At 46.1% G+C, this 27,500-nt stretch overlaps 1 protein-coding gene and 2 long non-coding RNA genes across 3 annotated transcripts; 1 reads left to right on the top strand and 2 right to left on the bottom strand.

Moving 5' to 3' along the window:
- Positions 1-556: 556 nt before the first annotated feature.
- On the bottom strand, positions 557-23,892 carry LOC118381461 (rho-related GTP-binding protein RhoE-like). Its single transcript, XM_052505286.1, has 5 exons — positions 23,584-23,892; positions 23,357-23,444; positions 4,267-4,376; positions 2,571-2,705; positions 557-2,457 (listed from the first exon to the last, which is right to left on the bottom strand). Exons 1-5 carry the CDS (start codon positions 23,731-23,733, stop codon positions 2,209-2,211), a joined length of 732 nt encoding a protein of 243 aa, XP_052361246.1. The 5' UTR covers positions 23,734-23,892; the 3' UTR covers positions 557-2,208.
- LOC127921697 (uncharacterized) lies at positions 10,207-10,953 on the top strand. Its single transcript, XR_008109359.1, has 3 exons — positions 10,207-10,489; positions 10,521-10,799; positions 10,831-10,953. It is a non-coding gene; the product is annotated as an uncharacterized LOC127921697 (long non-coding RNA).
- On the bottom strand, positions 12,398-14,216 carry LOC127921698 (uncharacterized). Its single transcript, XR_008109360.1, has 4 exons — positions 13,781-14,216; positions 13,181-13,280; positions 12,681-13,030; positions 12,398-12,630 (listed from the first exon to the last, which is right to left on the bottom strand). It is a non-coding gene; the product is annotated as an uncharacterized LOC127921698 (long non-coding RNA).
- Positions 23,893-27,500: the final 3,608 nt, after the last annotated feature.

Below are 27,500 nucleotides of genomic sequence, written 5' to 3'. Positions count from 1 at the left end.
CTGGGTTGTATATTGAAGTGGGAACAGTTTATTGTGTTCGAGGCTGACAGCCCACAGGATATTTGATTTGAGCTCATCTATGTGACATTGGGTTTAATTCAAGTCATGACACTCACTCCATCTCCTGAAGCAAGCCTATATATTTCTACCAGAAGTTTGTTTTGCGACATCAATTAAATGTATGTATAACATGCCTACAGGGGCAAAGTCAAGAACAGCCAACGAGACACAGTTCTTTGTCTGTGGAACTGAATTACATTTTAAACATGTCATGTGTAACAGTATAACTTTACACCGTCCCTCGCCCATACCCGGGTGCGAACCAGGGACCCTCTGCACACCTCAACAACAGTCACCCACGAAGAATCGTTACCCATCGCTCCACAAAAGCCACGGCCCTTGCTGAGCAAGGGGAACTACTACTTCAAGTTCTCAGAGCAAGTGACGTCACCGATTGAAACGCTATTTAGCGCGAACACCGCTAACTAAGCTAGCCGTTTCACATCCGTTACACATGCAATGTGATGAAAAAAATAATTAATTCTGTTTTTTTTTTCATAATTTTGCTTTTATTTGAAAGGGAAAATATATAATTCAATAAATATTGTAGCAACAACAATGGGACACAGACATAACAGTTACATTAAAAAAGGGGGAGGATGACCTAATGACAAAACACTTTACACAACAAACAACCGTTTCTTTCTTTTCATTCATTTCTGAAACAGATAGCATTAGCAGGCTAGCTGATGATACTGCTCTAGGAGAAGCTGTTCTGAAACAGATAGCATTAGCAGGCTAGCTGGTGATACTGCTCTAGGAGAAGCTGTTCTGAAACAGATAGCACTAGCAGGCTAGCTGATGATACTGCTCTAGGAGAAGCTGTTCTGAAACAGATAGCATTAGCAGGCTAGCTGATGATACTGCTCTAGGAGAAGCTGTTCTGAAACAGATAGCATTAGCAGGCTAGCTGATGATACTGCTCTAGGAGAAGCTGTTCTGAAACAGATAGCATTAGCAGGCTAGCTGATGATACTGCTCTAGGAGAAGCTGTTCTGAAACAGATAGCATTAGCAGGCTAGCTGATGACACTTTTCTAGGAGAAGCTGTTCTGAAAACATTTGAAAAGCATTGCGAGTTTAATAAAGGCATTGGAATATACCAGAATTTATGGCGCTTTTTAGCGAAGCCTTGATCTTTAAAAAGTGCATTTATACTTTAGACATATCCAGTGAACAACGTCCTTCAACCAAAGTCATGCTTCATTTGTTTATTTCATTCCCCTCCCTTGCTGAGAGCAGAAGGTGTTGCATAGCTGAAAGGACATGTCCATAAACTGTTCAGCATCACAATACCCTGTCTATCATTACGCCAAACAGATCAGAAGTCCTAGGATGTCAACGGTCATTGGTTTAAATGATATGGGCTTACAGTAAATTCTACAAAATACAGGAAAGACATGACTGGAACAACGGGACTATTAGGTCAGGAAACACTTGACTTGCAACCACAAGAAGGGGGAAGAGAAACAAACAAGCTGATGGAAACCACAGGGATGTGCTGCGTGCCCTGTGTCATGTCACTTCCAGGTCTTTGATCCAGTGCAAGATGGCCGCTCGTCTTCAGCGTTCCAGAGTGCACCGCTGCAGTCTCTCATGGTGATGGAGTCAGCTGTACAGACGGGGGTGAGCCAATCATCATGTACAGCGTGGACATCCTTTCTGAAGTCCTTAGAAAAACGTCCGGGACTCGTTCAACTTTTCCTACGTGACATCACTTCCTGTGGAAATGGTAATTTCCTGTGAAAGGCCATGACCACTTCCTCGTCCAGCTCTAAGAGGAAACAGTGTTACTACCTCCCGTGAAGCCGCCGGAAGGAAGGCAGCTAATTGGCCCAAAGCAGAGATAGCTTCCTCTTCTGGTAAAAGATTTGTAAGGGAGATGGATGGTAGATAGACAGGCTACACTGAAAGACTATTGTGTTGTCATTGATATGGTGGATTTCATCTACATTTACATTGTATGACGCATATACAAAACTCCACCCCAGGACAGCAGGCCAAGGGCTTTAAAGTGCAGGAAGGGAAGGGCCTCACCCTCTAATGTTCCAAAATGCACTATGCTCTGACCTTTAACCCCTGTCCTCACTGCATGCTTCAATCCCAGCCTGCAAATCCACTCCCGAGGGTCGGGACCCTGCCCACCAGGTCACATGACACAGCAACTCTTTGCTTTGTCCTTCCGCAGGTCTGACGCTACCGCCGCGAGGTCGGGCCTAGTGGGCATGTGCGAGATCCTTTTGTTGCCTCTGGTAGATTTGTTGCGTTTGACGTTCTTGTTGTTCTTGTTGACGCAGGCCAAGGTGGCCACGTGGAAAATGTCCCTGACGCTGTTCTCTGACTGTTGGGCTGAGCACTCGATGTAGGGGGCTGAGATCTGTTTGGCCATGTTGGAACCCTGTAGAAAGAAAACGCATTGGAATTGGAATTTCAGTTTACTTCCTGAATTGACTGAATTGAAATGGAATTGACCCAAAAATCTGAAGAAAATGCACTCTACAACCACCGTACCTGATCATATGACACAGGCATCTGTCTGTGATTGGACAGCTCCACCAGCGTGGAGAGGTCGGTGCGCAGGTCCGATTTGCAGCCCACCAGGAGCATCTTGGTGTTGGGACAGAACTCCTGGATCTCCCCTTTCCACTGTGGAGGACAGAGAAAGTCATTGAGACTGGGAGGACAGGACCAGACAGAATGGGAGCTAGTCCAGACTAGCCATCAAATACTTGCCTCCTCCTGTCCTTGATTCCTCGCCTCCCTCTCAAAGCTCATTGGAGGAGGAGGTACAAGAGGAGGGACCTCGGAGCCTCTCCTCCAATGGATTTTGAGCGAGAGTAATTGAGGAATCAAGGACTGGAGGTATCAAGTATTGGACGGCTTGTACACTTTTTTTCAGACAGAACCTGAGCCCTCTCCTTCTGAAGGACAAAGGCACTTCCTGTTTCCAGTCCCCATGCCGCATCACACGGCGTTAAACCCAGGAAGGAATGCAGTATCGGAGGCTTTAAGGCCAGAGATAATCCTTCACGTTTCCTCTCAAACACAATAAACACTCTGGGATCAATGGCCTTTAATCACTGGATATAATCTGCTACTAATGCAGTCTGGAGAACAAGGAGTGTTTGGCTGACTGGCTGACTGGCTGGCTGGCTGACTGACTGACTGGCTGGCTGACTGACTGGCTGGCTGACTGACTGGCTGACTGGCTGGCTGACTGGCTGGCTGACTGGCTGGCTGGCTGACTGGCTGACTGGCTGGCTGGCTGACTGGCTGACTGGCTGACTGGCTGACTGACTGGCTGACTGGCTGACTGACTGGCTGGCTGGCTGGCTGGCTGAGAACAAGGCTGAGACTGGCTGACTGGCTGGCTGACTGGCTGACTGGCTGGCTGGCTGGCTGGCTGGCTGGCTGACTGACTGGCTGGCTGGCTGGCTGGCTGACTGGCTGGCTGACTGGCTGACTGGCTGGCTGGCTGGCTGACTGGCTGGACTGGCTGGCTGGCTGGCTGACTGGCTGGCTGGCTGACTGGCTGACTGACTGACTGGCTGGCTGGCTGATGACATGGCTTGGCTGGCTGGCTGGCTGGCTGGACATTGAGGGATCATGTTCAGTGTTGTACAGACAGGTGATTGTTTGAACTGGCCAAGAGGAAGGAAGGAACTCTGTTTTGGAACGGAACCTTCTCATGTTTTTTTCTTCTATAGCAGAGTCACATCAGAGGACACTAAAAGCACTCCCTTTCCCTGCCCTCCTCTCACCCTAATGCCCCCTAACCCATGACGACCTCTGTCTGTACTTCAACTCTCTAGATGTTTAAGTGGGCTAAGTGGAAAAAACAGGAAATTACTGGGAAAAACTGGAAATGACTGGGAAAGCGTTCTGGGGAGGTCAAGTGAAAAGGATATTAAAATGAATTCATTGAATGAAAACTGGACATGTAGTTTCTTTCAAGTGAGGTAAAAGAAAAACACATGAAGGTCCATATTCTACAGGCTGTAGAGGTTGACTAATGGTAGGTACACACAAGTGGAGGACGGACCATAATAATGTCTGGAACTGAGCCAATAGAATGGTATCAAACACCTGGAAACCATGGAAACCATATGTTTGATGTATTTGATACCATTCCACTGATTCCACTCCAACCATTATCACGAGCCTTCCCTCCCCAATTAAGGTGCCACCAACCTCCTGTGGTACACACCTTCTTTATTACGCTGTCAAGTGTGTCAGGACGGCTGACGTCAAAACAGATAAGGACAGCGTCTGAGTCTGGGTAGGAGAGAGGCCTCACGTTGTCGTAGTATGGAGACCCTGAAACAACAGAACAAAGCACAGGTCAGCACACGGACAACAACAACTCACACAATACACAGAGAACTACAACTCACACAATACACAGAGAACTACAACTCACACAATACACAGAGAACTACAACTCAAATAATACACAGAACTACAACTCACACAATACACAGAGAACTACAACTCACACAATACACAGAGAACTACAACTCACACAATACACAGAGAACTACAACTCACACAACACACAGAGAACTACAACTCACATAATACACATAGAACAACAACTCACACAATACACAGAGAACTACAACTCACACAATACACAGAGAACTACAACTCACACAATACACAGAGAACTACAACTCAAATAATACACAGAACTACAACTCACACAATACACAGAGAACTACAACTCACACAATACACATAGAACTACAACTCACACAATACACAGAGAACTACAACTCACACAACACACAGAGAACTACAACTCACATAATACACATAGAACTACAACTCACACAATACACAGAGAACTACAACTCAAATAATACACAGAACTACAACTCACACAATACACAGAGAACTACAACTCACACAATACACAGAGAACTACAACTCACACAATACACAGAGAATTACAACTCAAACAATACACATAGAACTACAACTCAAACAATACACATAGAACTACAACTCACATAATACACATAGAACTACAACTCAAACAATACACATAGAACTACAACTCACATAATACACATAGAACTACAACTCACATAATACACATAGAACTACAACTCACACAATACACAGAGAACTACAACTCAAATAATACACATAGAACTACAACTCACACAATACACAGAGAACTACAACTCACACAATACACATAGAACTACAACTCAAACAATACACAGAGAACTACAACTCACACAATACACATAGAACTACAACTCAAACAATACACATAGAACTACAACTCACACAATACACAGAGAACTACAACTCAAACAATACACATAGAACTACAACTCACACAATACACAGAGAACTACAACTCAAACAATACACATAGAACTACAACTCACACAATACACATAGAACTACAACTCACACAATACACATAGAACTACAACTCACATAATACACATAGAACTACAACTCACACAATACACAGAGAATTACAACCCACACAATACACATAGAACTACAACTCACACAATACACATAGAACTACAACTCAAACAATACACATAGAACTACAACTCACATAATACACATAGAACTACAACTCACACAATACACAGAGAATTACAACCCACACAATACACATAGAACTACAACTCACACAATACACAGAGAACTACAACTCACACAATACACAGAGAACTAACACTCCAGCTGTGGATGTAAGAGATTGAGAGAGAGTGAAAAAACACACATGGATACATTGAGCATCCTATGAGCCAACCAAACCTGTCCAAACCAGATATTGACAGATTTTGCCTCAAAGTCACACAGGAAATCCAATAGTGATAGAGATGAAGATGTTTTGGTGACGAGAGACCATTTCTGAACAGCGCAGGACACAGTCATTAGCATCGAGATAATACACACTGGAAGAACATCAACAGTAGAGATGCAAACGTTATGCTGACTGCAGCAATACGTTGTGTTTGAGGACGAAGTTACTTCTCTCGAGACAGACCAGAGTTCCAGAGAAAGCAGAAACCTAGAAAACCATGCCAACACCTTAAACTGAGACCATGTGTAGGAAAACGCCTCTCTCTTTCACCCTCTCCATCCCAACCTCCCTTCATCCCTCTCTCCCTCCCTCCTCCCCTATCTCTGTAACAGCTTAGTGGTGAGGGGTTTAGGCTTACATCAAGGTGAGCGACCGGGGCACGTGAGCAGCTGTGGAAACTAAAGGGCTACCCACATGTAACAAAGCCCCACTGCCAAAGAATCTGGGGAATTTAGTTTTTCATGTCTAAAGTGGCTGGGACTCTTGGGAGGTCTTTTCCACAAGCCCAGAGGAAGCCACCACACACACACACCCGCACACAGGAAGGAATGCAGTATCTGGAAGAAGCTGGATCAACATCCATTCATCGTCCTCCTGCCCTGCCACACACCCTATTCCCTATATTGTGCACTACTTTTGACCAGAGTGCTCTATATAAGTGCACGATATAGGGAATATTGTGTCATTTCAGACCCACCCAGGCCAGGGTTTCTCTCTATAGCTACTGCAAAGCTGTCCGTAAGAGGGCTGATCATAAAAACACTGTGGTTGGATGTTGAGGATGGGGATAAGGATCAGTTAGAGGATGTTGAGGATGGGGGTAAGGATCAGTTAGAGGATGTTGAGGATGGGGGTAAGGATCAGTTAGAGGATGTTGAGGATGGGGGTAAGGATCAGTTAGAGGATGTTGAGGATGGGGGTAAGGATCAGTTAGAGGATGTTGAGGATGGGGGTAGGATGGGGGATAAGGATCAGTTAGAGGATGTTGAGGATGGGGGTAAGGATCAGTTAGAGGATGTTGAGGATGGGGGTAAGGATCAGTTAGAGGATGTTGAGGATGGGGGTAAGGATCAGTTAGAGGATGTTGAGGATGGGGGTAAGGATCAGTTAGAGGATGTTGAGGATGGGGGTAAGGATCAGTTAGAGGATGTTGAGGATGGGGGTAAGGATCAGTTAGAGGATGTTGAGGATGGGGGTAAGGATCAGTTAGAGGATGTTGAGGATGGGGTAAGGATCAGTTAGAGGTGTTGAGGATGGGGTAAGGATCAGTTAGAGGATGTTGAGGATGGGGGTAAGGATCAGTTAGAGGATGTTGAGGATGGGGGTAAGGATCAGTTAGAGGATGTTGAGGATGGGGGTAAGGATCAGTTAGAGGATGTTGAGGATGGGGGTAAGGATCAGTTAGAGGATGTTGAGGATGGGGTAAGGATCAGTTAGAGGATTAGAGGATGTTGAGGATGGGGGTAAGGATCAGTTAGAGGATGTTGAGGATGGGGGTAAGGATCAGTTAGAGGATGTTGAGGATGGGGGTAAGGATCAGTTAGAGGATGGATGGGGGTTTGAGGATGTTGAGGATGGGGGTAAGGATCAGTTAGAGGATGTTGAGGATGGGGATGGGGGTAAGGATCAGTTAGAGGATGTTGAGGATGGGGGTAAGGATCAGTTAGATGGATGTTCAGTTAGGGATGTTGAGGATGGGGTAAGGATCAGTTAGAGGATGTTGAGGATGGGGGGATCAGTTAGAGGATGTTGAGGAGGATTAGTTAGAGGATGTTGAGGATGGGGTAAGGATCAGTTAGAGGATGTTGAGGATGGGGGTAAGGATCAGTTAGAGGATGTTGAGGATGGGGTAAGGATCAGTTAGAGGATGTTGAGGATGGGGGTAAGGATCAGTTAGAGGATGTTGAGGATGAGGATGGAGGTTGAGGATGGGGGTAAGGATCAGTTAGAGGATGTTGATGGGGGTTGAGGATGTTGAGGATAAGGATCAGTTAGAGGATGTTGAGGATGGGGGTAAGGATCAGAGGGATGTTGAGGATGGGGGTAAGGATCAGTTAGAGGATGTTGAGGATGGGGGTAAGGATCAGTTAGAGGATGTTGAGGATGGGGGTAAGGATCAGTTAGAGGATGTTGAGGATGGGGGTAAGGATCAGTTAGATTATTTTGAGGATAGGGGTAAGGATCAGTTAGAGGATGTTGAGGATGGGGGTAAGGATCAGTTAGAGGATGTTGAGGATGGGGTAAGGATCAGTTAGAGGATGTTGAGGATGGGGGTAAGGATCAGTTAGAGGATGTTGAGGATGGGGGTAAGGATCAGTTAGAGGATGTTGAGGATGGGGGTAAGGATCAGTTAGAGGATGTTGAGGATGGGGGTAAGGATCAGTTAGAGGATGTTGAGGATGGGGGTAAGGATCAGTTAGAGGATGTTGAGGATGGGGGTAAGGATCAGTTAGAGGATGTTGAGGATGGGGGTAAGGATCAGTTAGATTATTTTGGGATAGGGGTAAGGATGTTAGAGGATGTTGAGGATGGGGGTAAGGATCAGTTAGAGGATGTTGAGGATGGGGTAAGGATCAGTTAGAGGATGTTGAGGATGGGGGTAAGGATCAGTTAGAGGATGTTGAGGATGGGGGTAAGGATCAGTTAGAGGATGTTGAGGATGGATGGGGATGTTGAGGATGGGGGTAAGGATCAGTTAGAGGATGTTGAGGATGGGGGTAAGGATCAGTTAGAGGATGTTGAGGATGGGGGTAAGGATCAGTTAGAGGATGTTGAGGATGGGGTAGCTTGCTGCTCAGTCCTCAACGGAGAGAACGCAGAAGGATATGTTTCACATATTTAGTGTCCTATAAGTCCTATAATCACTAAGTGACACACAACCACATCCAGACATTCAGACAAACCCTCCCCTCCCTCCAGAATAGTGACAAACCTCCCTCCCTGGGGCAACATCAGAATACTGACAAACCCTCCTCCACAGGAAATCTGGGGGCAACATTCAGAATACTGACAAACACTCCCTCCACAGGAAATTTGGGGGCAACATTCAGAATACTGACAAACCCTCCCCTCCCTCCACAGGAAATCTAGGGGCAATTTTCAATGTTATTTTATAGAGGATGGGGTTGCTGCTAAGGGTCATGCTGTTAGTAGTTCTATAGAAGACCGATTCAAAACCTCACAATAAGTTTGTGGCTATCCCAGTGGAGTGTATTTGGGTTTTCCTCAGCCATAAATAGCTGTTTCTCCCTTATGGAAGTGTTATAGGAGGATGCTGCTATGTGTCTGTTTCATCCCAGCTGGATCTGAACCACTGTGCGGCGGACATGGTGCTCCTGGTACCCAGCTGATAGTACGCAGCGCACGCGCACGCACGCACGCACGCACGCACGCACGCACGCACGCACGCACGCACGCACGCACGCACGCACGCACACACACACACACACACACACACACACACACACACACACACACACACACACACACACACACACACACACACACACACACACACACAGAGAGAGAGAGAGAGAAGTTCCACAGTGGACAAAGTCCTGTTGACTATCACCTCATTAGTTTCTGCTCCGTCCTTGTTCCCCTCAGGACATTTTAATCTGAGAGGAAGGAAGACACCCACCCACTGTTCTGACTCTTTTGTTCTCTTCTCTCTCTCCTTCTCTCTCTCTCTCCTTCTCTGCCTCTCTCCTTTTCTCTTGCACCCTTAATCTCTATTTTTCAATATCTCTCACAGACAGACACACAGACAGACAAACAGACACATTGGGGGAGTAGGCAGCTGCTGACACATGCTCCCTGTCTCTCTCTTCAGCCCTCAGAGTGACAGACGAGGCAGAAAGAGAGGCCTGACCACAGAGCTCTAAGTCTTAGTGTGCATCCCAAATGGCACCCCATTTGCTGAGTGCACTTCATAGGGAATAGGGTGCCAGCTGAGCTGACAGCTGAGTGGAGCCCTGTGTGTACCACAACAGTTCAGCTCCATCTGAACCATTCATTCCACAGTTAGTCCTGCTGCCAGACCACTGAATCCCAACAACACCAAATCCTGCAGCCAGACCTCTGAATCCCATCAACCTCAAGCATGCCAGACCACTGAAAAAACCCCAATGCAAGCTGTTTCAGACCTCTGAATCCCAGAACCTCAGAGATGCCAGAGAGAAAAAGAGAGAGCCCTAATGCAGAGAGAGTGTTTCAATATGAGAGGTGAAGAACAACAGAGAGAAAGAGAGAGAGGGAGAGAGGGAGAGAGAGAGAGAGAGAGAGAGAGAGAGAGAGAGAGAGAGAGAGAGAAAGAGAGTTTAAGACAATCTGAGTTCTGAATGATACACAGTACCTTATATTGGAGTTACCCAGGCCACACAGTCTATATGATTCAGTTACCCAGGTCACACAGTCTATATGATTCAGTTACCCAGGTCACACAGTCTATATGATTCAGTTACCCAGGTCACACAGTCTATATGATTCAGTTACCCAGGTCACACAGTCTATATGATTCAGTTACCCAGGTCACACAGTCTATATGATTCAGTTACCCAGGTCACACAGTCTATATGATTCAGTTACCCAGGTCACACAGTCTATATGATTCAGTTTCCCAGGTCACACAGTCTATATGATTCAGTTACCCAGGTCACACAGTCTATATGATTCAGTTACCCAGGTCACACAGTCTATATGATTCAGTTACCCAGGTCACACAGTCTATATGATTCAGTTACCCAGGTCACACAGTCTATATGATTCAGTTACCCAGGTCACACAGTCTATATGATTCAGTTACCCAGGTCACACAGTCTATATGATTCAGTTACCCAGGTCACACAGTCTATATGATTCAGTTACCCAGGTCACACAGTCTATATGATTCAGTTACCCAGGTTACAGAGTCTATATGATTCAGTTACCCAGGTCACACAGTCTATATGATTCAGTTACCCAGGTCACACAGTCTATATGATTCAGTTACCCAGGTCACACAGTCTATATGATTCAGTTACCCAGGTCACACAGTCTATATGATTCAGTTACCCAGATCACACAGTCTATATGATTCAGTTACCCAGATCACACAGTCTATATTCAGTTACCCAGATCGCACAGTCTATATGATTCAGTTACCCAGATCACACAGTCTATATGATTCATTACCCAGATCGCACAGTCTATATGATTCAGTTACCCAGATCACACAGTCTATATGATTCAGTTACCCAGGTCACACAGTCTATATGATTCAGTTACCCAGATCACACAGTCTAGATTCAGTTACCCAGATCACAGTCTATATGATTCAGTTACCCAGATCACACAGTCTATATGATTCAGTTACCCAGATCACACAGTCTATATGATTCAGTTACCCAGATCAGTCTATATGATTCAGTTACCCAGGTCACACAGTCTATATGATTCAGTTACCCAGATCACACAGTCTATATGATTCAGTTACCCAGATCACACAGTGTAAATGAGTATACAGTACAGCTGATCTAAGGCATGCAGACATGCAAAAACTAATTTGATTGAGTTTTCTTTCAGGCTAACAACGTTAACAACGGAAATATGCACCGCTCTTCTTAAGTTTGCCGAAAGATCTCAACGTTTACAAAAGAGCTCTTTGTTCAGTAGCAAGTAGCAACCTTTCGTCCCCGGAATGTGAAACATGCGGCTCCAATTCGCCGAGCTCCAGAAATTGATCCGATGCAACAAAGGCTGGCTGCTGACCGTGGTCTGTAGAAGGGAAGGCCTGGGAGCTAAAGCAGAGCCCATCTCAGCTGTCTGGAAGCCAGAGTGGACAGGAAGCAGGCCCTGAACAACTGACTGCAGAGACACACAGGATCCAGGTTGAGATTCAGAATAGATGCTTTGCATTCAAGTTAGTGGAGGAATGTCAATGGTGCCTGTGTAACGTCTGAAAGGTCAATCACCCTGACGGTTGTCTCTCTGAGTGTCACTGGCCTCTTTGTGCCGAGTTGAACCAGCTGCTGTCTCCCTCCTATAGGCTGGCTCAAAGCGTTCAACGTGCACGGAGCACGGCCCGGCCTACAACAGTGTCAACAAACGCGATAGTAGTCAATCCATCATCCTGTCTCAGCCGCTGAATCACACAGAAGTCATGCGGGAGGCGTGTGTGGAGGCAGGGAGAGAGGGAGGAGACAGGACGGCAACCAGCTGGCGCTGAGGCTCTTTGATTTCCCTTCATTTCTAAATAGTCTCCCATTGTATTCGTTTAGAAAATGAAGAGGTAATATTGTTGAAATAAGTCACACCTGAATCGATGCATCAGGTACAAAGCAACAAACACCTTGAGGACAACTTCCTCTAAACCTCCCAGATGGGTCAATAGACCAATGGGGGAGAATGAGGGACAGATTTACGAACAGGCACGCAGGGCACGTGCCCTGGGTCCCCCTACCTCAAGGGGATCCCCAACGCTGGAGGTCGGGGCCCCTCAAATAACATGTGAACATGACAGAAGTCGTGGCAAAATGTGTAGAATTGCAGGAAATTCACTTGAAAACTGCAACATTTACAGTATACTATACTGTATCTCTTAACCTCATGATAAAACTGCAACATTTACAGTATACTATACTGTATCTCTTAACCTCATGATAAAACTGCAACATTTACAGTATACTATACTGTATCTCTTAGCCTCATGATAAAACTGCAACATTTACAGTATACTATACTGTATCTCTTAGCCTCATGATAAAACTGCAACATTTACAGTATACTATACTGTATCTCTTAACCTCATGATAAAACTGCAACATTTACAGTATACTATACTGTATCTCTTAGCCTCATGATAAAACTGCAACATTTACAGTATACTATACTGTATCTCTTAGCCTCATGATAAAACTGCAACATTTACAGTATACTATACTGTATCTCTTAGCCTCATGATAAAACTGCAACATTTACAGTATACTATACTGTATCTCTTAGCCTCATGATAAAACTGCAACATTTACAGTATACTATACTGTATCTCTTAGCCTCATGATAAAACTGCAACATTTACAGTATACTATACTGTATCTCTTAGCCTCATGATAAAACTGCAACATTTACAGTATACTATACTGTATCTCTTAGCCTCATGATAAAACTGCAACATTTACAGTATACTATACTGTATCTCTTAACCTCATGATAAAACTGCAACATTTACAGTATACTATACTGTATCTCTTAGCCTCATGATAAAACTGCAACATTTACAGTATACTATACTGTATCTCTTAACCTCATGATAAAACTGCAACATTTACAGTATACTATACTGTATCTCTTAGCCTCATGATAAAACTGCAACATTTACAGTATACTATACTGTATCTCTTAGCCTCATGATAAAACTGCAACATTTACAGTATACTATACTGTATCTCTTAACCTCATGATAAAACTGCAACATTTACAGTATACTATACTGTATCTCTTAACCTCATGATAAAACTGCAACATTTACAGTATACTATACTGTATCTCTTAGCCTCATGGTAAAACTGCAACATTTACAGTATACTATACTGTATCTCTTAGCCTCATGATAAAACTGCAACATTTACAGTATACTATACTGTATCTCTTAGCCTCATGGTAAAACTGTAACATTTACAGTATACTATACTGTATCTCTTAACCTCATGATAAAACTGCAACATTTACAGTATACTATACTGTATCTCTTAGCCTCATGATAAAACTGCAACATTTACAGTATACTATACTGTATCTCTTAACCTCATGATAAAACTGCAACATTTACAGTATACTATACTGTATCTCTTAACCTCATGATAAAACTGCAACATTTACAGTATACTATACTGTATCTCTTAACCTCATGATAAAACTGCAACATTTACAGTATACTATACTGTATCTCTTAGCCTCATGATAAAACTGCAACATTTACAGTATACTATACTGTATCTCTTAGCCTCATGATAAAACTGCAACATTTACAGTATACTATACTGTATCTCTTAGCCTCATGATAAAACTGCAACATTTACAGTATACTATACTGTATCTCTTAACCTCATGATAAAACTGCAACATTTACAGTATACTATACTGTATCTCTTAGCCTCATGATAAAACTGCAACATTTTCTCTCTGTCTCATGGCAAAATGTTTTCAATCGCAGGAAAGGCCCCCTGGAGGTAGGTGCTCCCAAATCCGGCCCTGGGGAGAATGGCTCCTGCAGATAAGCCCAGCTCAGCTCTAGCTTTATCCCCGGTATCTAGCACCCCTCCTCATCCCCCGTCCTCCTCCTCCCCATCCTCCCTCTTCTTCTCAGCATGTGATTGATATGGAGGAGCCTGCAGGTTAGCAGCTGTGGGATTCCCTCCCCCCTTTGAAATCTCCCTAACTAACTCAGCAGCCCCAGAACTAATCAATATGTTTCCCTCTGCCTCTTGTCTTGCCAGGGAGCAGTAGGGGGGCAGGAACTCAGGCATCTGTGGAACTGGAGCCCCCACTAAACCTTCCAAACTGAAACACACAATCATTTGACCCTCCCAGGAAGGAATCCACATCCCCTTGACCCCGGACCCTCCCAGACTGAAACGCACAACCCCCTGCCCCTCCGAGGAAGGAACCCACATCCCCCTGCCCCTCCCAGGAAGGAACCCACATCCCCCTGCCCCTCCCAGGAAGGAACCCACATCCCCCTGCCCCTCCCAGGAAGGAACCCACATCCCCCTGCCCCTCCCAGGAAGGAACCCACATCCCCCTGCCCCTCCCAGGAAGGAACCCACATCCCCCTGCCCCTCCCAGGAAGGAACCCACATCCCCCTGCCCCTCCCAGGAAGGAACCCACATCCCCCTGCCCCTCCCAGGAAGGAACCCACATCCCCCTGCCCCTCCCAGGAAGGAACCCACATCCCCCTAACCCTTCCAGGAAGGAACCCACATCCCTCTGCCCCTCCGAGGAAGGAACCCACATTCCCCTGCCCCTCCCAGGAAGGAACCCACATCCCCTAACCCTCCCAGGAAGGAACCCACATCCCCCTAACCCTCCCAGGAAGGAACCCACATCCCCCTAACCCTCCAAGGAAGGAACCCACATCCCCCTGCCCCTCCGAGGAAGGAACCCTCCCAGGAAGGAACCCACATCCCCTAACCCTCCCAGGAAGGAACCCACATCCCCTAACCCTCCCAGGAAGGAACCCTCCCAGGAAGGAACCCACATCCCCCTAACCCTCCCAGGAAGGAACCCACATCCCCTAACCCTCCCAGGAAGGAACCCACATCCCCTGCCCCTAACCCACATCCCAGGAAGGAACCCACATCCCCTAACCCTCCCAGGAAGGAACCCTCCCAGGGAAGGAACCCACATCCCCTAACCCTCCCAGGAAGGAACCCACATCCCCATGCCCCTCCCAGGAAGGAACCCACATCCCCCTAACCCTCCCAGGAAGGAACCCACATCCCCCTGACCCCTGACCCACAGGACTCCCTACAGTACGAAGTGGTGGTGGACTGACCCTGGCGCATTAGTTCTCTGTTTATCTGTGATGCCGTTAATGAACCACAGACAGTCAGTCAGGGGTAACAATAAAATGGAGGTCGTTATTAAGGTAATGTCCTGGGAACTTATAAACTCCCATTTGTTATTAAGGTAATGTCCTGGGAAATTATAAACTCCCATTTGTTATTAAGGTAATGTCCTGTGAACTTATAAACTCCCATTTGTTATTAAGGTAATGTCCTGGGAAGTTATAAACTCCCATTTGTTATTAAGGTAATGTCCTGGGAACTTATAAACTCCCATTTGTTATTAAGGTAATGTCCTGGGAACTTATAAACTCCCATTTGTTATTAAGGTAATGTCCTGGGAACTTATAAACTCCCATTTGTTATTAAGGTAATGTCCTGGGAACTTATAAACTCCCATTTGTTATTAAGGTAATGTCCTGGGAACTTATAAACTCCCATTTGTTATTAAGGTAATGTCCTGGGAACTTATAAACTCCCATTTGTTATTAAGGTAATGTCCTGGGAACTTATAAACTCCCATTTGTTATTAAGGTAATGTCCTGGGAACTTATAAACTCCCATTTGTTATTAAGGTAATGTCCTGGGAACTTATAAACTCCCATTTGTTATTAAGGTAATGTCCTGGGAACTTATAAACTCCCATTTGTCCTCTGTGTGCTCCTTCACCTTCAGGGTTAAAGGTTAGAGGCCTGTCGGCTGGGCTACAGGGTGTTGAAATGTTTCTTTGTAACGTTTCTTTCATTGCGTCTCTCCTTGGATGTTGAAAGTGGAGATGTGTGTCTGAGGCAGTTTGCTAAGGTGATTGGCTGTCTGCCTGCCCCTTTATTTAAGAGTTAGGATAGTGAGTTGATATGGGTTCAATAGCTTTATGTCAGTGGTATTTCAACTTTTCCGCAGGGACCCCATTTTTTCACCATCATTTCTGGGGAACCCATTTTCCCCCACCACATATCTAATGACACAACTTTAAAGCCTGTCCATTTTCTAGGAGGGCAGCAGGAAGCCTAGCGGTTAAGGCATTGGGATAGTAAACAAAATGTTGCTTGTGTAAAAATGTGCCGTTCTGCCCTTGAGCAAGGCAGTAAAATAATTTGTACTTCTAATTTTTTAAAATAATTTTATTTGTCGACCCAACTGCAATTCCCCCACTAGGGGTCATGAACCTGACTTTTAATACCACTGCTTTATATCCATATGTGAGTGAAAGGCCTGTTACTGGGTTGTGTTCTATACTATACTGTATTACTGGGTTGTGTTCTATACTATACTGTATTACTGGGTTGTGTTCTATACTATACTGTATTACTGGGTTGTGTTCTATACTATACTGTATTACTGGGTTGTGTTCTATACTATACTGTATTACTGGGTTGTGTTCTATACTATACTGTATTACTGGGTTGTGTTCTATACTATACTGTATTACTGGGTTGTGTTCTATACTATACTGTATTACTGGGCTGTGTTCTATACTATACTGTATTACTGGGTTGTGTTCTATACTATACTGTATTACTGGGTTGTGTTCTATACTATACTGTATTACTGGGTTGTGTTCTATACTATACTGTATTACTGGGCTGTGTTCTATACTATACTGTATTACTGGGTTGTGTTCTATACTATACTGTATTACTGGGTTGTGTTCTATACTATACTGTATTACTGGGTTGTGTTCTATACTATACTGTATTACTGGGTTGTGTTCTATACTATACTGTATTACTGGGTTGTGTTCTATACTATACTGTATTACTGGGTTGTGTTCTATACTATACTGTATTACTGGGTTGTGTTCTATACTATACTGTATTACTGGGTTGTGTTCTATACTATACTGTATTACTGGGCTGTGTTCTATACTATACTGTATTACTGGGTTGTGTTCTATACTATACTGTATTACTGGGTTGTGTTCTATACTATACTGTATGACTGGGTTGTGTTCTATAGTATACTGTATTACTGGGCTGTGTTCTATACTATACTGTATTACTGGGTTGTGTTCTATACTATACTATATTACTGGGTTGTGTTCTCTATACTATACTGTACTACTGGGTTGTGTTCTATACTATACTGTATTAATGGGTTGTGTTCTATACTATACTGTATTAATGGGTTGTGTTCTATACTATACTATACTGTATTACTGGGCTGTGTTCTATACTATACTGTATTACTGGGTTGTGTTCTATACTATACTGTATTACTGGGTTGTGTTCTATACTATACTATACTATATTACTGGGTTGTGTTCTATACTATACTGTATTACTGGGTTGTGTTCTGTACTATACTATATCCAGTAGCTTACTTTTTCGTTGTTACTGTGAGAATTCGTGTTAGTCTGCTACACCTCCACTCCTGTTTGGCTATGCTCCTTCCCTTCCTCTATTCCTGCTTGAAAACAAAGCGGACAGGGAGGCAGAGCCCATCAATGTGCAGCTCAGTCCTGGTAATGAGCAGAGCTCAGGTGTCTCTACCTTGTTAAAGCCTGGATAGAGGCATGGGATAAGCCAGTCGCTCAGAGGCCCTACTGAATAAAAGAGGGGTTCCCATTAGGGGATACATAGGATCTGCAGTACACACACACACACAACACACACACCACACACACACACAGCCTCAGACCAGCTCTCTGTTTGCCCACTGAAGCTGAGCCAATCACAGAGTCGTGCCTAGGAAAGGCTCAGGAGACCTAGAGAAGAAATCAGGAGAAAGAAAGAAAGAAAGAAAGACAGACAGACAGACAGAAATCAGACAGACAGACAGACAGACAGACAGACAGACAGACAGACAGACAGACAGACCCTCTACAATACATGCAGACAGACAGTCCCTCTACAATACAGACAGACAGACAGTCTCTCTACAGCCAACCAGGCAGACAGACAGTCCCTCTACACTACAGCCAGACCAGACAGACAGACAGTCCCTCTACAGCCAACCAGGCAGACAGTCCCTCTACAGCCAACCAGGCAGACAGACAGTCCCTCTACAGCCAACCAGACAAACAGTCCCTCTACAGCCAACCAGGCAGACAGACAGTCCCTCTACAGCCAACCAGGCAGACAGTCCCTCTACAGCCAACCAGGACAGACAAACAGTCCCTCTACAGCCAACCAGACAGACAGTCCCTCTACAGCCAACCAGACAGACAGTCCCTCTACAGCCAACCAGACAGACAGTCCCTCTACAGCCAACCAGGCAGACAGTCCCTCTACAGCCAACCAGGCAGACAGTCCCTCTACAGCCAACCAGACAGACAGTCCCTCTACAGCCAACCAGACAGACAGTCCCTCTACAGCCAACCAGACAGACAGTCCCTCTACAGCCAACCAGACAGACAAACAGACCCTCTACAGCCAACCAGACAGACAAACAGACCCTCTACAGCCAACCGGACAGACAAACAGACCCTCTACAGCCAACCAGACAGACAGTCCCTCTACAGCCAACCAGACAGACAGTCCCTCTACAGCCAACCAGGCAGACAGTCCCTCTACAGCCAACCGGACAGACAAACAGACCCTCTACAGCCAACCAGACAGACAGTCCCTCTACAGCCAACCAGACAGACAGTCCCTCTACAGCCAACCAGACAGACAGTCCCTCTACAGCCAACCAGGCAGACAGTCCCTCTACAGCCAACCAGACAGACAGTCCCTCTACAGCCAACCAGACAGACAGTTCTTCTACAGCCAACCAGACAGACAAACAGACCCTCTACAGCCAACCAGACAGACAAACAGACCCTCTACAGCCAACCGGACAGACAAACAGACCCTCTACAGCCAACCAGACAGACAGTCCCTCTACAGCCAACCAGACAGACAGTCCCTCTACAGCCAACCAGGCAGACAGTCCCTCTACAGCCAACCAGACAGACAGTCCATCTACAGCCAACCAGACAGATAAACAGACCCTCTACAGCCAACCAGACAGACAGTCCCTCTACAGCCAACCAGACAGACAAACAGACCCTCTACAGCCAACCAGACAGACAGTCCCTCTACAGCCAACCAGACAGACAAACAGACCCTCTACAGCCAACCGGACAGATAAACAGACCCACTTGGAACAACAGAGCCCCAGCTGTGAACTACCACCTCCACCTCCACCTCCACCACCCCAGGTTACAAGCACAGTCCTAGGCAGGGGACAGCTGAGGGGGAAGCAATAAGGGAGAGGGCTAAAGGTTTGGAGACCTGGGGCTTAAGCAATGGAAGAGAGGGCTGGGGATTGGAGCTGAGGGAAAGTGGGGCAAAATGCAGGGAGAGGGCTGACGGGAACGTGGGGCAAAAAGCAGGGAGAGGGCTAGCTGGGGATTGGGCTGGGGGAGAGGGCTGGGGCCAAAAGAAAGGGAGAGGGCTGGGGAGGCTGGGGGGAGCAATGGAAGGGAGAGGGCTGGGGAGTGTGGAGCAATGGAAGGGAGAGGGCTAGGGAGAGGGCTGGAGCAATGGAAGGGAGAGGGCGGGAGTGTGGAGCAATGGAAGGGAGAGGGCTGGGGAGTGTGGAGCAATGGAAGGGAGAGGGCTAGGGGAGTGTGGAGCAATGGAAGGGAGAGGGCTGGGGATGTGGAGCAATGGAAGGGAGAGGGCTGGGGATCCGGCTGGGGAACAATGGAAGGGAGAGGGCTGGGGATCCGGCTGGGGAGAGTGGGGCTACGGAAGGGAGAGGGCTGGGGATGGGGCTACGGAAGGGAGAGAGGGCTGGGGAGGAGGAGTGGGGCTACGGAAGGGAGAGGGCTGGGGATCCGGCTGGAGGAGAGTGGGGCTACGGAAGGGAGAGGGCTGGGGATCCGAAGGGAGAGGGCTGGAGGAGAGTGGGGCTACGGAAGGGAGAGGGCTGGGGATCCGGCTGGAGGAGAGTGGGGCTACGGAAGGGAGAGGGCTGGGGATCCGGCTGGAGGAGAGTGGGGCTACGGAAGGGAGAGGGCTGGGGATCCGGCTGGAGGAGAGTGGGGCTACGGAAGGGAGAGGGCTGGGGATCCGGCTGGAGGAGAGTGGGGCTACGGAAGGGAGAGGGCTGGGGATCCGGCTGGGGGAGAGTGGGGCTACGGAAGGGAGAGGGCTGGGGATCCGGCTGGAGGAGAGTGGGGCTACGGAAGGGAGAGGGCTGGGGATCCGGCTGGAGGAGAGTGGGGCTACTGAAGGGAGAGGGCTGGGGATCCGGCTGGGGGAGAGTGGGGCTACTGAAGGGAGAGGGCTGGGGATCCGGCTGGGGAGAGTGGGGCTACTGAAGGGAGAGGGCTGGGGATCCGGCTGGGGAGAGTGGGGCTACGGAAGGGAGAGGGCTGGGGATCCGGCTGGAGGAGAGTGGGGCTACGGAAGGGAGAGGGCTGGGGATCCGGCTGGAGGAGAGGGCTGGGGCTGGAGGAGAGTGGGGCTACGGAAGGGAGAGGGCTGGGGATCCGGCTGGAGGAGAGTGGGGCTACGGAAGGGAGAGGGCTGGGGATCCGGCTGGAGGAGAGTGGGGCTACGGAAGGGAGAGGGCTGGGGATCCGGCTGGAGGAGAGTGGGGCTACTGAAGGGAGAGGGCTGGGGATCCGGCTGGAGGAGAGTGGGGCTACTGAAGGGAGAGGGCTGGGGATCCGGCTGGAGGAGAGTGGGGCTACTGAAGGGAGAGGGCTGGGGATCCGGCTGGAGGAGAGTGGGGCTACGGAAGGGAGAGGGCTGGGGATCCGGCTGGGGAGAGTGGGGCTACTGAAGGGAGAGGGCTGGGGATCCGGCTGGAGGAGAGTGGGGCTACGGAAGGGAGAGGGCTGGGGATCCGGCTGGAGGAGAGTGGGGCTACTGAAGGGAGAGGGCTGGGGATCCGGCTGGAGGAGAGTGGGGCTACTGAAGGGAGAGGGCTGGGGATCCGGCTGGGGAGAGTGGGGCTACTGAAGGGAGAGGGCTGGGGATCCGGCTGGGGAGAGTGGGGCTACTGAAGGGAGAGGGCTGGGGATCCGGCTGGAGGAGAGTGGGGCTACTGAAGGGAGAGGGCTGGGGATCCGGCTGAGGAGAGTGGGGCTACTGAAGGGAGAGGGCTGGGGATCCGGCTGAGGGAGAGTGGGGCTACTGAAGGGAGAGGGCTGGGGATCCGGCTGAGGGAGAGTGGGGCTACTGAAGGGAGAGGGCTGGGGATCCGGCTGAGGGAGAGTGGGGCTACGGAGGAGGGGGGCTACTGAAGGGAGAGGGCTGGGGATCCGGCTGAGGGAGAGTGGGGCTACTGAAGGGAGAGGGCTGGGGATCCGGCTGGGGGAGAGTGGGGCTACTGAAGGGAGAGGGCTGGGGATCCGGCTGAGGGAGAGTGGGGCTACTGAAGGGAGAGGGCTGGGGATCCGGCTGAGGGAGAGTGGGGCTACGGAAGGGAGAGGGCTGGGGATCCGGCTGAGGGAGAGTGGGGCTACTGAAGGGAGAGGGCTGGGGATCCGGCTGAGGGAGAGTGGGGCTACTGAAGGGAGAGGGCTGGGGATCCGGCTGGAGGAGAGTGGGGCTACTGAAGGGAGAGGGCTGGGGATCCGGCTGAGGGAGAGTGGGGCTACTGAAGGGAGAGGGCTGGGGATCCGGCTGAGGGAGAGTGGGGCTACGAAGGGAGAGGGCTGGGGATCCGGCTGAGGGAGAGTGGGGCTACTGAAGGGAGAGGGCTGGGGATCCGGCTGGAGGAGAGTGGGGCTACTGAAGGGAGAGGGCTGGGGATCCGGCTGGAGGAGAGTGGGGCTACTGAAGGGAGAGGGCTGGGGATCCGGCTGGGGGAGAGTGGGGCTACAACACATAATTACTTCCAGCACTTCCAGCATGGATGGAGATCCCATGAGGTTAACTCCTCAACACTAGAAACCAGTATACTGGAAGAGGCCAGTATAAGACTAACTGCACCAGGTACAGAAATAGCAGATTGTCTGGAGGGAGGACAGTCTTCTCACTGTTACTGATTGGCTGCATGGTGTCTTTGTTGAGGGGGAGGGGTGGAGAAGCATGGTAGAACATTTGGTCAGTGGTGTCTGTCTGAATGGTTCAACCAGCTGGTCCATCCCTACAATTCCACAGTAGCATCATGACTTCTTCTAAGCATGTAACAAACCAGAACTTGATAATAAATAATAGATCATTTAGGTTTCATTAAAAATGAAATATTCATCACTGTCAACAGATGTATTCCTCCATGACACGCTGCACACACACTGTGAGACCAACAGGTCCTGACATGCCTGGCAGCTGCATTTACTGATTGGCTAATGGACAGCAACTGTGATCAATGGGCATCATGGGAACCAAAGGCAAACAATAAATACAGCATTTATCCTACATTTACCCAGAACTTGGTTATATACATTTACCCCGGTTATATACATTTACCCAGGTTATATACATTAACCCAGGTTATATACATTTACCCAGGTTATATACATTAACCCAGGTTATATACATTTACCCAGGTTATATACATTTACCCCGGTTATATACATTTACCCAGGTTATATACATTTACCCAGGTTATATACATTAACCCAGGTTATATACATTTACCCAGGTTATATACATTTACCCAGGTTATATACATTTACCCAGGTTATATACATCTACCCTGGTTATATACATCTACCCTGGTTATATACATCTACCCAGGTTATATACTTGTACCCAGGTTATATACTTGTACCCAGGTTATATACTTGTACCCAGGTTATATAATTGTACCCAGGTTATATACATTTACCCAGGTTATATACATCTACCCAGGTTATATACATTTACCCAGGTTATATAAATTTACCCAAGTTATATAAATTTACCAAGTTATATACAGGTTATATACATCTACCCAGGTTATATACATCTAAACTAAATATTATAATAGGGGAGCCTGGGTCATAGAGTTATGGCAAACATCGACAGATTAAAGAAATGAAATGGATCATTACCTGACGTGTCCCATAGGCTGAGCTCTATTCTTTTCGTTTCTATTTCAAAACTGGCCGTGTAATTCTCGAACACTGTGGGCATGTAACTCTAAAGAAAAAACAGACAATCATAGATAATTATAGACAAGTAATAACAAATATTATTAGTAGTAGTAGTAGTGGTATTAATTAGTTATAACAAACTTTTGTTACATTTAGCTATCAAGCAACCAATTCGTTGAACTCACCTCTGGGAAGATATCCTTTGCAAAAACGTGTAGTAGAGCAGTCTTCCCACATTGACTGTCCCCGACCACAACTATTTTACACTTCACAATCTGACTAGGATCCATCCCGGACTGAACAGATACTTTCTGACTAGATATTCTCTCCTTCATTGATGTCAGTTGACGGACAGTTCGCTATAGAGAGCTCACGTTGTTTGAAGAGAGCACACATACACAGGAATAATCGAAAACAGCAGATAATCGGAGCGTAATAAATCCGTTTCACCTCTCCGATGTCTGCGTCCTTTGTCAATACTGTGTGTCGTGTCGACTACAACGCGAACGAGACTTTTGACGGTATTTATACCGAGACCATGAGCCAGTGGAGTTGTCCCTCCCCTCTCTCTCCACGTGCTGAAAGTGTTGCAGGGCTATGTGTGGACCTGGGTGGTCGGGAGAGTGGTGATCGTATGCTCAGTGTGTGATGGCGCCCTCCGTAGGACTCCCTTCAAACAGCTCAGATCATGATGGACGACTTTATTAAAATATGTATAATCTCACCATGTAATTTTAAATGACTTGTGTTCAGAGAGAGAGTGAACGAGAGAGACTCGGTGAGTATAGCCTTGCTATTGAGAAATGCCGCTGTGCACAATGCCCACAAAATGAGGTGGAAACTGAGCTGCACTTCCTAACCTCCTGCCATATTAGAGACACATATTTCAATCAGATTACACAAACTCACAAACAATTCGAAAACAAATTGGGTGAGATACCACAGTGTGACATCACATCAGCAAGATTTGTGACCTGTCGCCACAAGAAAAGGGCAACCAGTGAAGAACAAACACCGTTGTAAATACAACTCATATTTATGTTGATTTATTTTCCCTTTTGTACTTCAACTATTTGCACATAATATGACATTTCAGAAATGAAATGTGTTTATTCTCGGAGTTGAAGGCCCGGACCCGATCAGACGTAGATATTGATTAAGGCACCTCTGATTCAGAGGGGTTGGGTTCAATGTTGAAGGCGTTGAAGACACATTTCAGTTGAAGGCATTCAGTTGAAGGCATTCAGTTGAAGGCATTCAGTTGAAGGCATTCAGTTGAAGGCATTCAGTTGAAGGCATTCAGTTGAAGGCATTCAGTTGAAGGCATCAGTTGTGCAGCTGACTAGGTCTCTCCTTTCACTTATTCTTCTGGACATTTTGTGAGTGTAATGTTTACTGTACATTTTTGGTTGATTTATTTTACAATTGTTTTCATTTCAACCTTTATTTAACTAGGCAGGTCAGTTAAGAACAAATTATTATTTACAATGACGACCTACTCCGGCCAAACACTAACCCCGACGTCACTGGGCCAATTGTGCACCGCCCTATGGGACTCCCAGTCAAGGCTGGTTGTGACACAGCCTGTAATTGAACTAGGGTCTATATTGACGCCTCTAGCACTGAGATGCAGTGCCGTAGACCTCAGGAGCAGACCAGATGCTATTTCACTTTTGTTTATTATTTATTTCAATTGCTTTGACAATGTAAACATACGTTTCCCATGCCAATAAAACCCTTCAATTGAATTGAATTGAAATTGAGAGAAAAAGAAAGAGAGAGAGAGAGAGAGAGAGAGAGAGAGAGAGAGAGAGAGAGAGAGAGAGAGAGAGAGAGAGAGAGAGAGAGAGAGAGAGAGAGAGAGAGAGAGAGAGAGAGAGAGAGACAGAGAAAGAGAGAGAGAGAGAGAGAGAGAGAGAGAGAGAGAGAGAGAGAGAGAGAGAGAGAGACAGAGAAAGAGAGAGAGAGAGAGAGAGAGAGAGAGAGAGAGAGAGAGAGAGAGACAGAGACAGAGACAGAGAAAGAGAGAGAGAGAGAGACAGAGAGAGCGAGAGAGAGTCTAAAACCCAACCACATCTGAAAGGGAACTACTCTGATCTACACCAGTTCCCAGCCAGGTGTATTACAGCATATTGCATTTTAACCTACTAACTGTAGTCTAGTAACTGTATCCTACTAACTGTAGTCTACTAACTGTATCCTATTAACTGTATCCTACTAACTGTAGTCTACTAAATGTAGTCTACTAACTGTAGTCTACTAACTGTATCCTACTCACTGTAGTCTATTAACTGTAGTCTACTAACTGTAGTCTACTAACTGTATCTTACTAACTGTAGTCTACTAAGTGTAGTCTACTAACTGTAGTCTACTAACTGTATCCTACTAACTGTGTCCTACTAACTGTATCCTACTAACTGTATCCTACTAACTGTAGTCCACTAACTGTAGTCTACCAACTGTAGTCTACTAACTGTATCCTACTAACTGTAGTCTACTAACTGTAGTCTACTAACTGTATCCTACTAAATGTAGTCTACTAACTGTATCCTACTAACTGTATCCTACTAAATGTAGTCTACTAACTGTATCCTACTAAATGTAGTCTACTAACTGTATCCTACTAACTGTATCCTGCTAAATGTAGTCTACTAACTGTATCCTACTAATTGTAACCTACTAACTGTATCTTACGAACTGTATCCTACTAAATGTAGTCTACTAATTGTATCCTACTAAATGTAGTCTACTAACTGTAGTCTACTAAGTGTATCTTACTAACTGTAGTCTACTAACGGTATCCTACTAACGGTAGTCTACTAACGGTATCCTACTAACTGTAGTCTACTAACTGTATCCTACTAACTGTATCCTACTAACTGTATCCTACTAACTGTAGTCTACTAACTGTATCCTACTAAATATAGTCTACTAACTGTATCCTACTAAATGTAGTCTACTAACTGTATCTTACTAACTGTAGTCTACTAACGGTATCCTACTAACTGTAGTCTACTAACTGTATCCTACTAACTGTATCCTACTAACTGTATCCTACTAACTGTAGTCTACTAACTGTATCCTACTAACTGTATCCTACTAACTGTAGTCTACTAACTGTATCCTACTAACTGTAGTCTACTAACTGTATCTTACTAACTGTAGTCTACTAACGGTATCCTACTAACTGTAGTCTACTAACGGTATCCTACTAACTGTAGTCTACTAACTGTATCCTACTAACTGTATCCTACTAACTGTAGTCTACTAACTGTATCCTACTAACTGTATCCTACTAACTGTATCCTACTAACTGTAGTCTACTAACTGTATCCTACTAAATATAGTCTACTAACTGTATCCTACTAAATGTAGTCTACTAACTGTATCTTACTAACTGTAGTCTACTAACTGTATCCTACTAACTGTAGTCTACTAACTGTATCCTACTAACTGTAGTCTACTAACTGTAGTCTACTAACTGTAGTCTACTAACTGTATCCTACTAACTGTATCCTACTAACTGTATCTTACTAACTGTATCCTACTAACTGTAGTCTTTTAACTGTATCCTACTAACTGTAGTCTACTAACTGTATCTTACTAACTGTAGTCTACTAACGGTATCCTACTAACGGTAGTCTACTAACTGTAGTCTACTAACTGTATCCTACTAACTGTATCCTACTAACTGTAGTCTACTAACTGTAGTCTACTAACTGTATCCCACTAACTGTAGTCTACTAACTGTATCCTACTAAATGTAGTCTACTAACTGTATCCTACTAACTGTAACCTACTAACTGTATCTTACTAACTGTATCTTACTAACTGTATCCTACAAACTGTAGTCTACTAACTGTATCCTACTAACTGTAGTCTACTAACTGTAACCTACTAACTGTATCCTATTAAATGTAGTCTACTAACTGTAGTCTACTAACTGTATCCTACTAACTGTATCTTACTAACTGTATCCTACTAATCGTATCCCACTAACTGTATCCTACTAACTGTATCCTATTAAATGTAGTCTACTAACTGTAGTCTACTAACTGTATCCTACTAATTGTAACCTACTAACTGTATCTTACTAACTGTA

Source organism: Oncorhynchus keta, unplaced genomic scaffold (assembly GCF_023373465.1).
Source record: "Oncorhynchus keta strain PuntledgeMale-10-30-2019 unplaced genomic scaffold, Oket_V2 Un_contig_23186_pilon_pilon, whole genome shotgun sequence".
Classification (NCBI taxonomy): Eukaryota; Metazoa; Chordata; class Actinopteri; order Salmoniformes; family Salmonidae; genus Oncorhynchus; species Oncorhynchus keta.
The sequence above is the reverse complement of the archived record's forward strand: the minus strand, read 5'-3'. Positions and strand labels throughout refer to the sequence as shown.

Excerpts from the sequence above, each read along its gene's own strand:
- LOC118381461 (XM_052505286.1), bottom strand. The coding sequence starts at position 23,733 with ATGAAGGAGAGAATATCTAGTCAGAAAGTATCTGTTCAGTCCGGGATG. Across the intron at positions 4,377-23,356 it reads CAGCCTATGGGACACGTCAG|GGTCTCCATACTACGACAAC; the intron begins GTAATGATCCAT and ends CTGTTGTTTCAG. Across the intron at positions 2,706-4,266 it reads TTGACAGCGTAATAAAGAAG|TGGAAAGGGGAGATCCAGGA; the intron begins GTGTGTACCACA and ends TGTCCTCCACAG.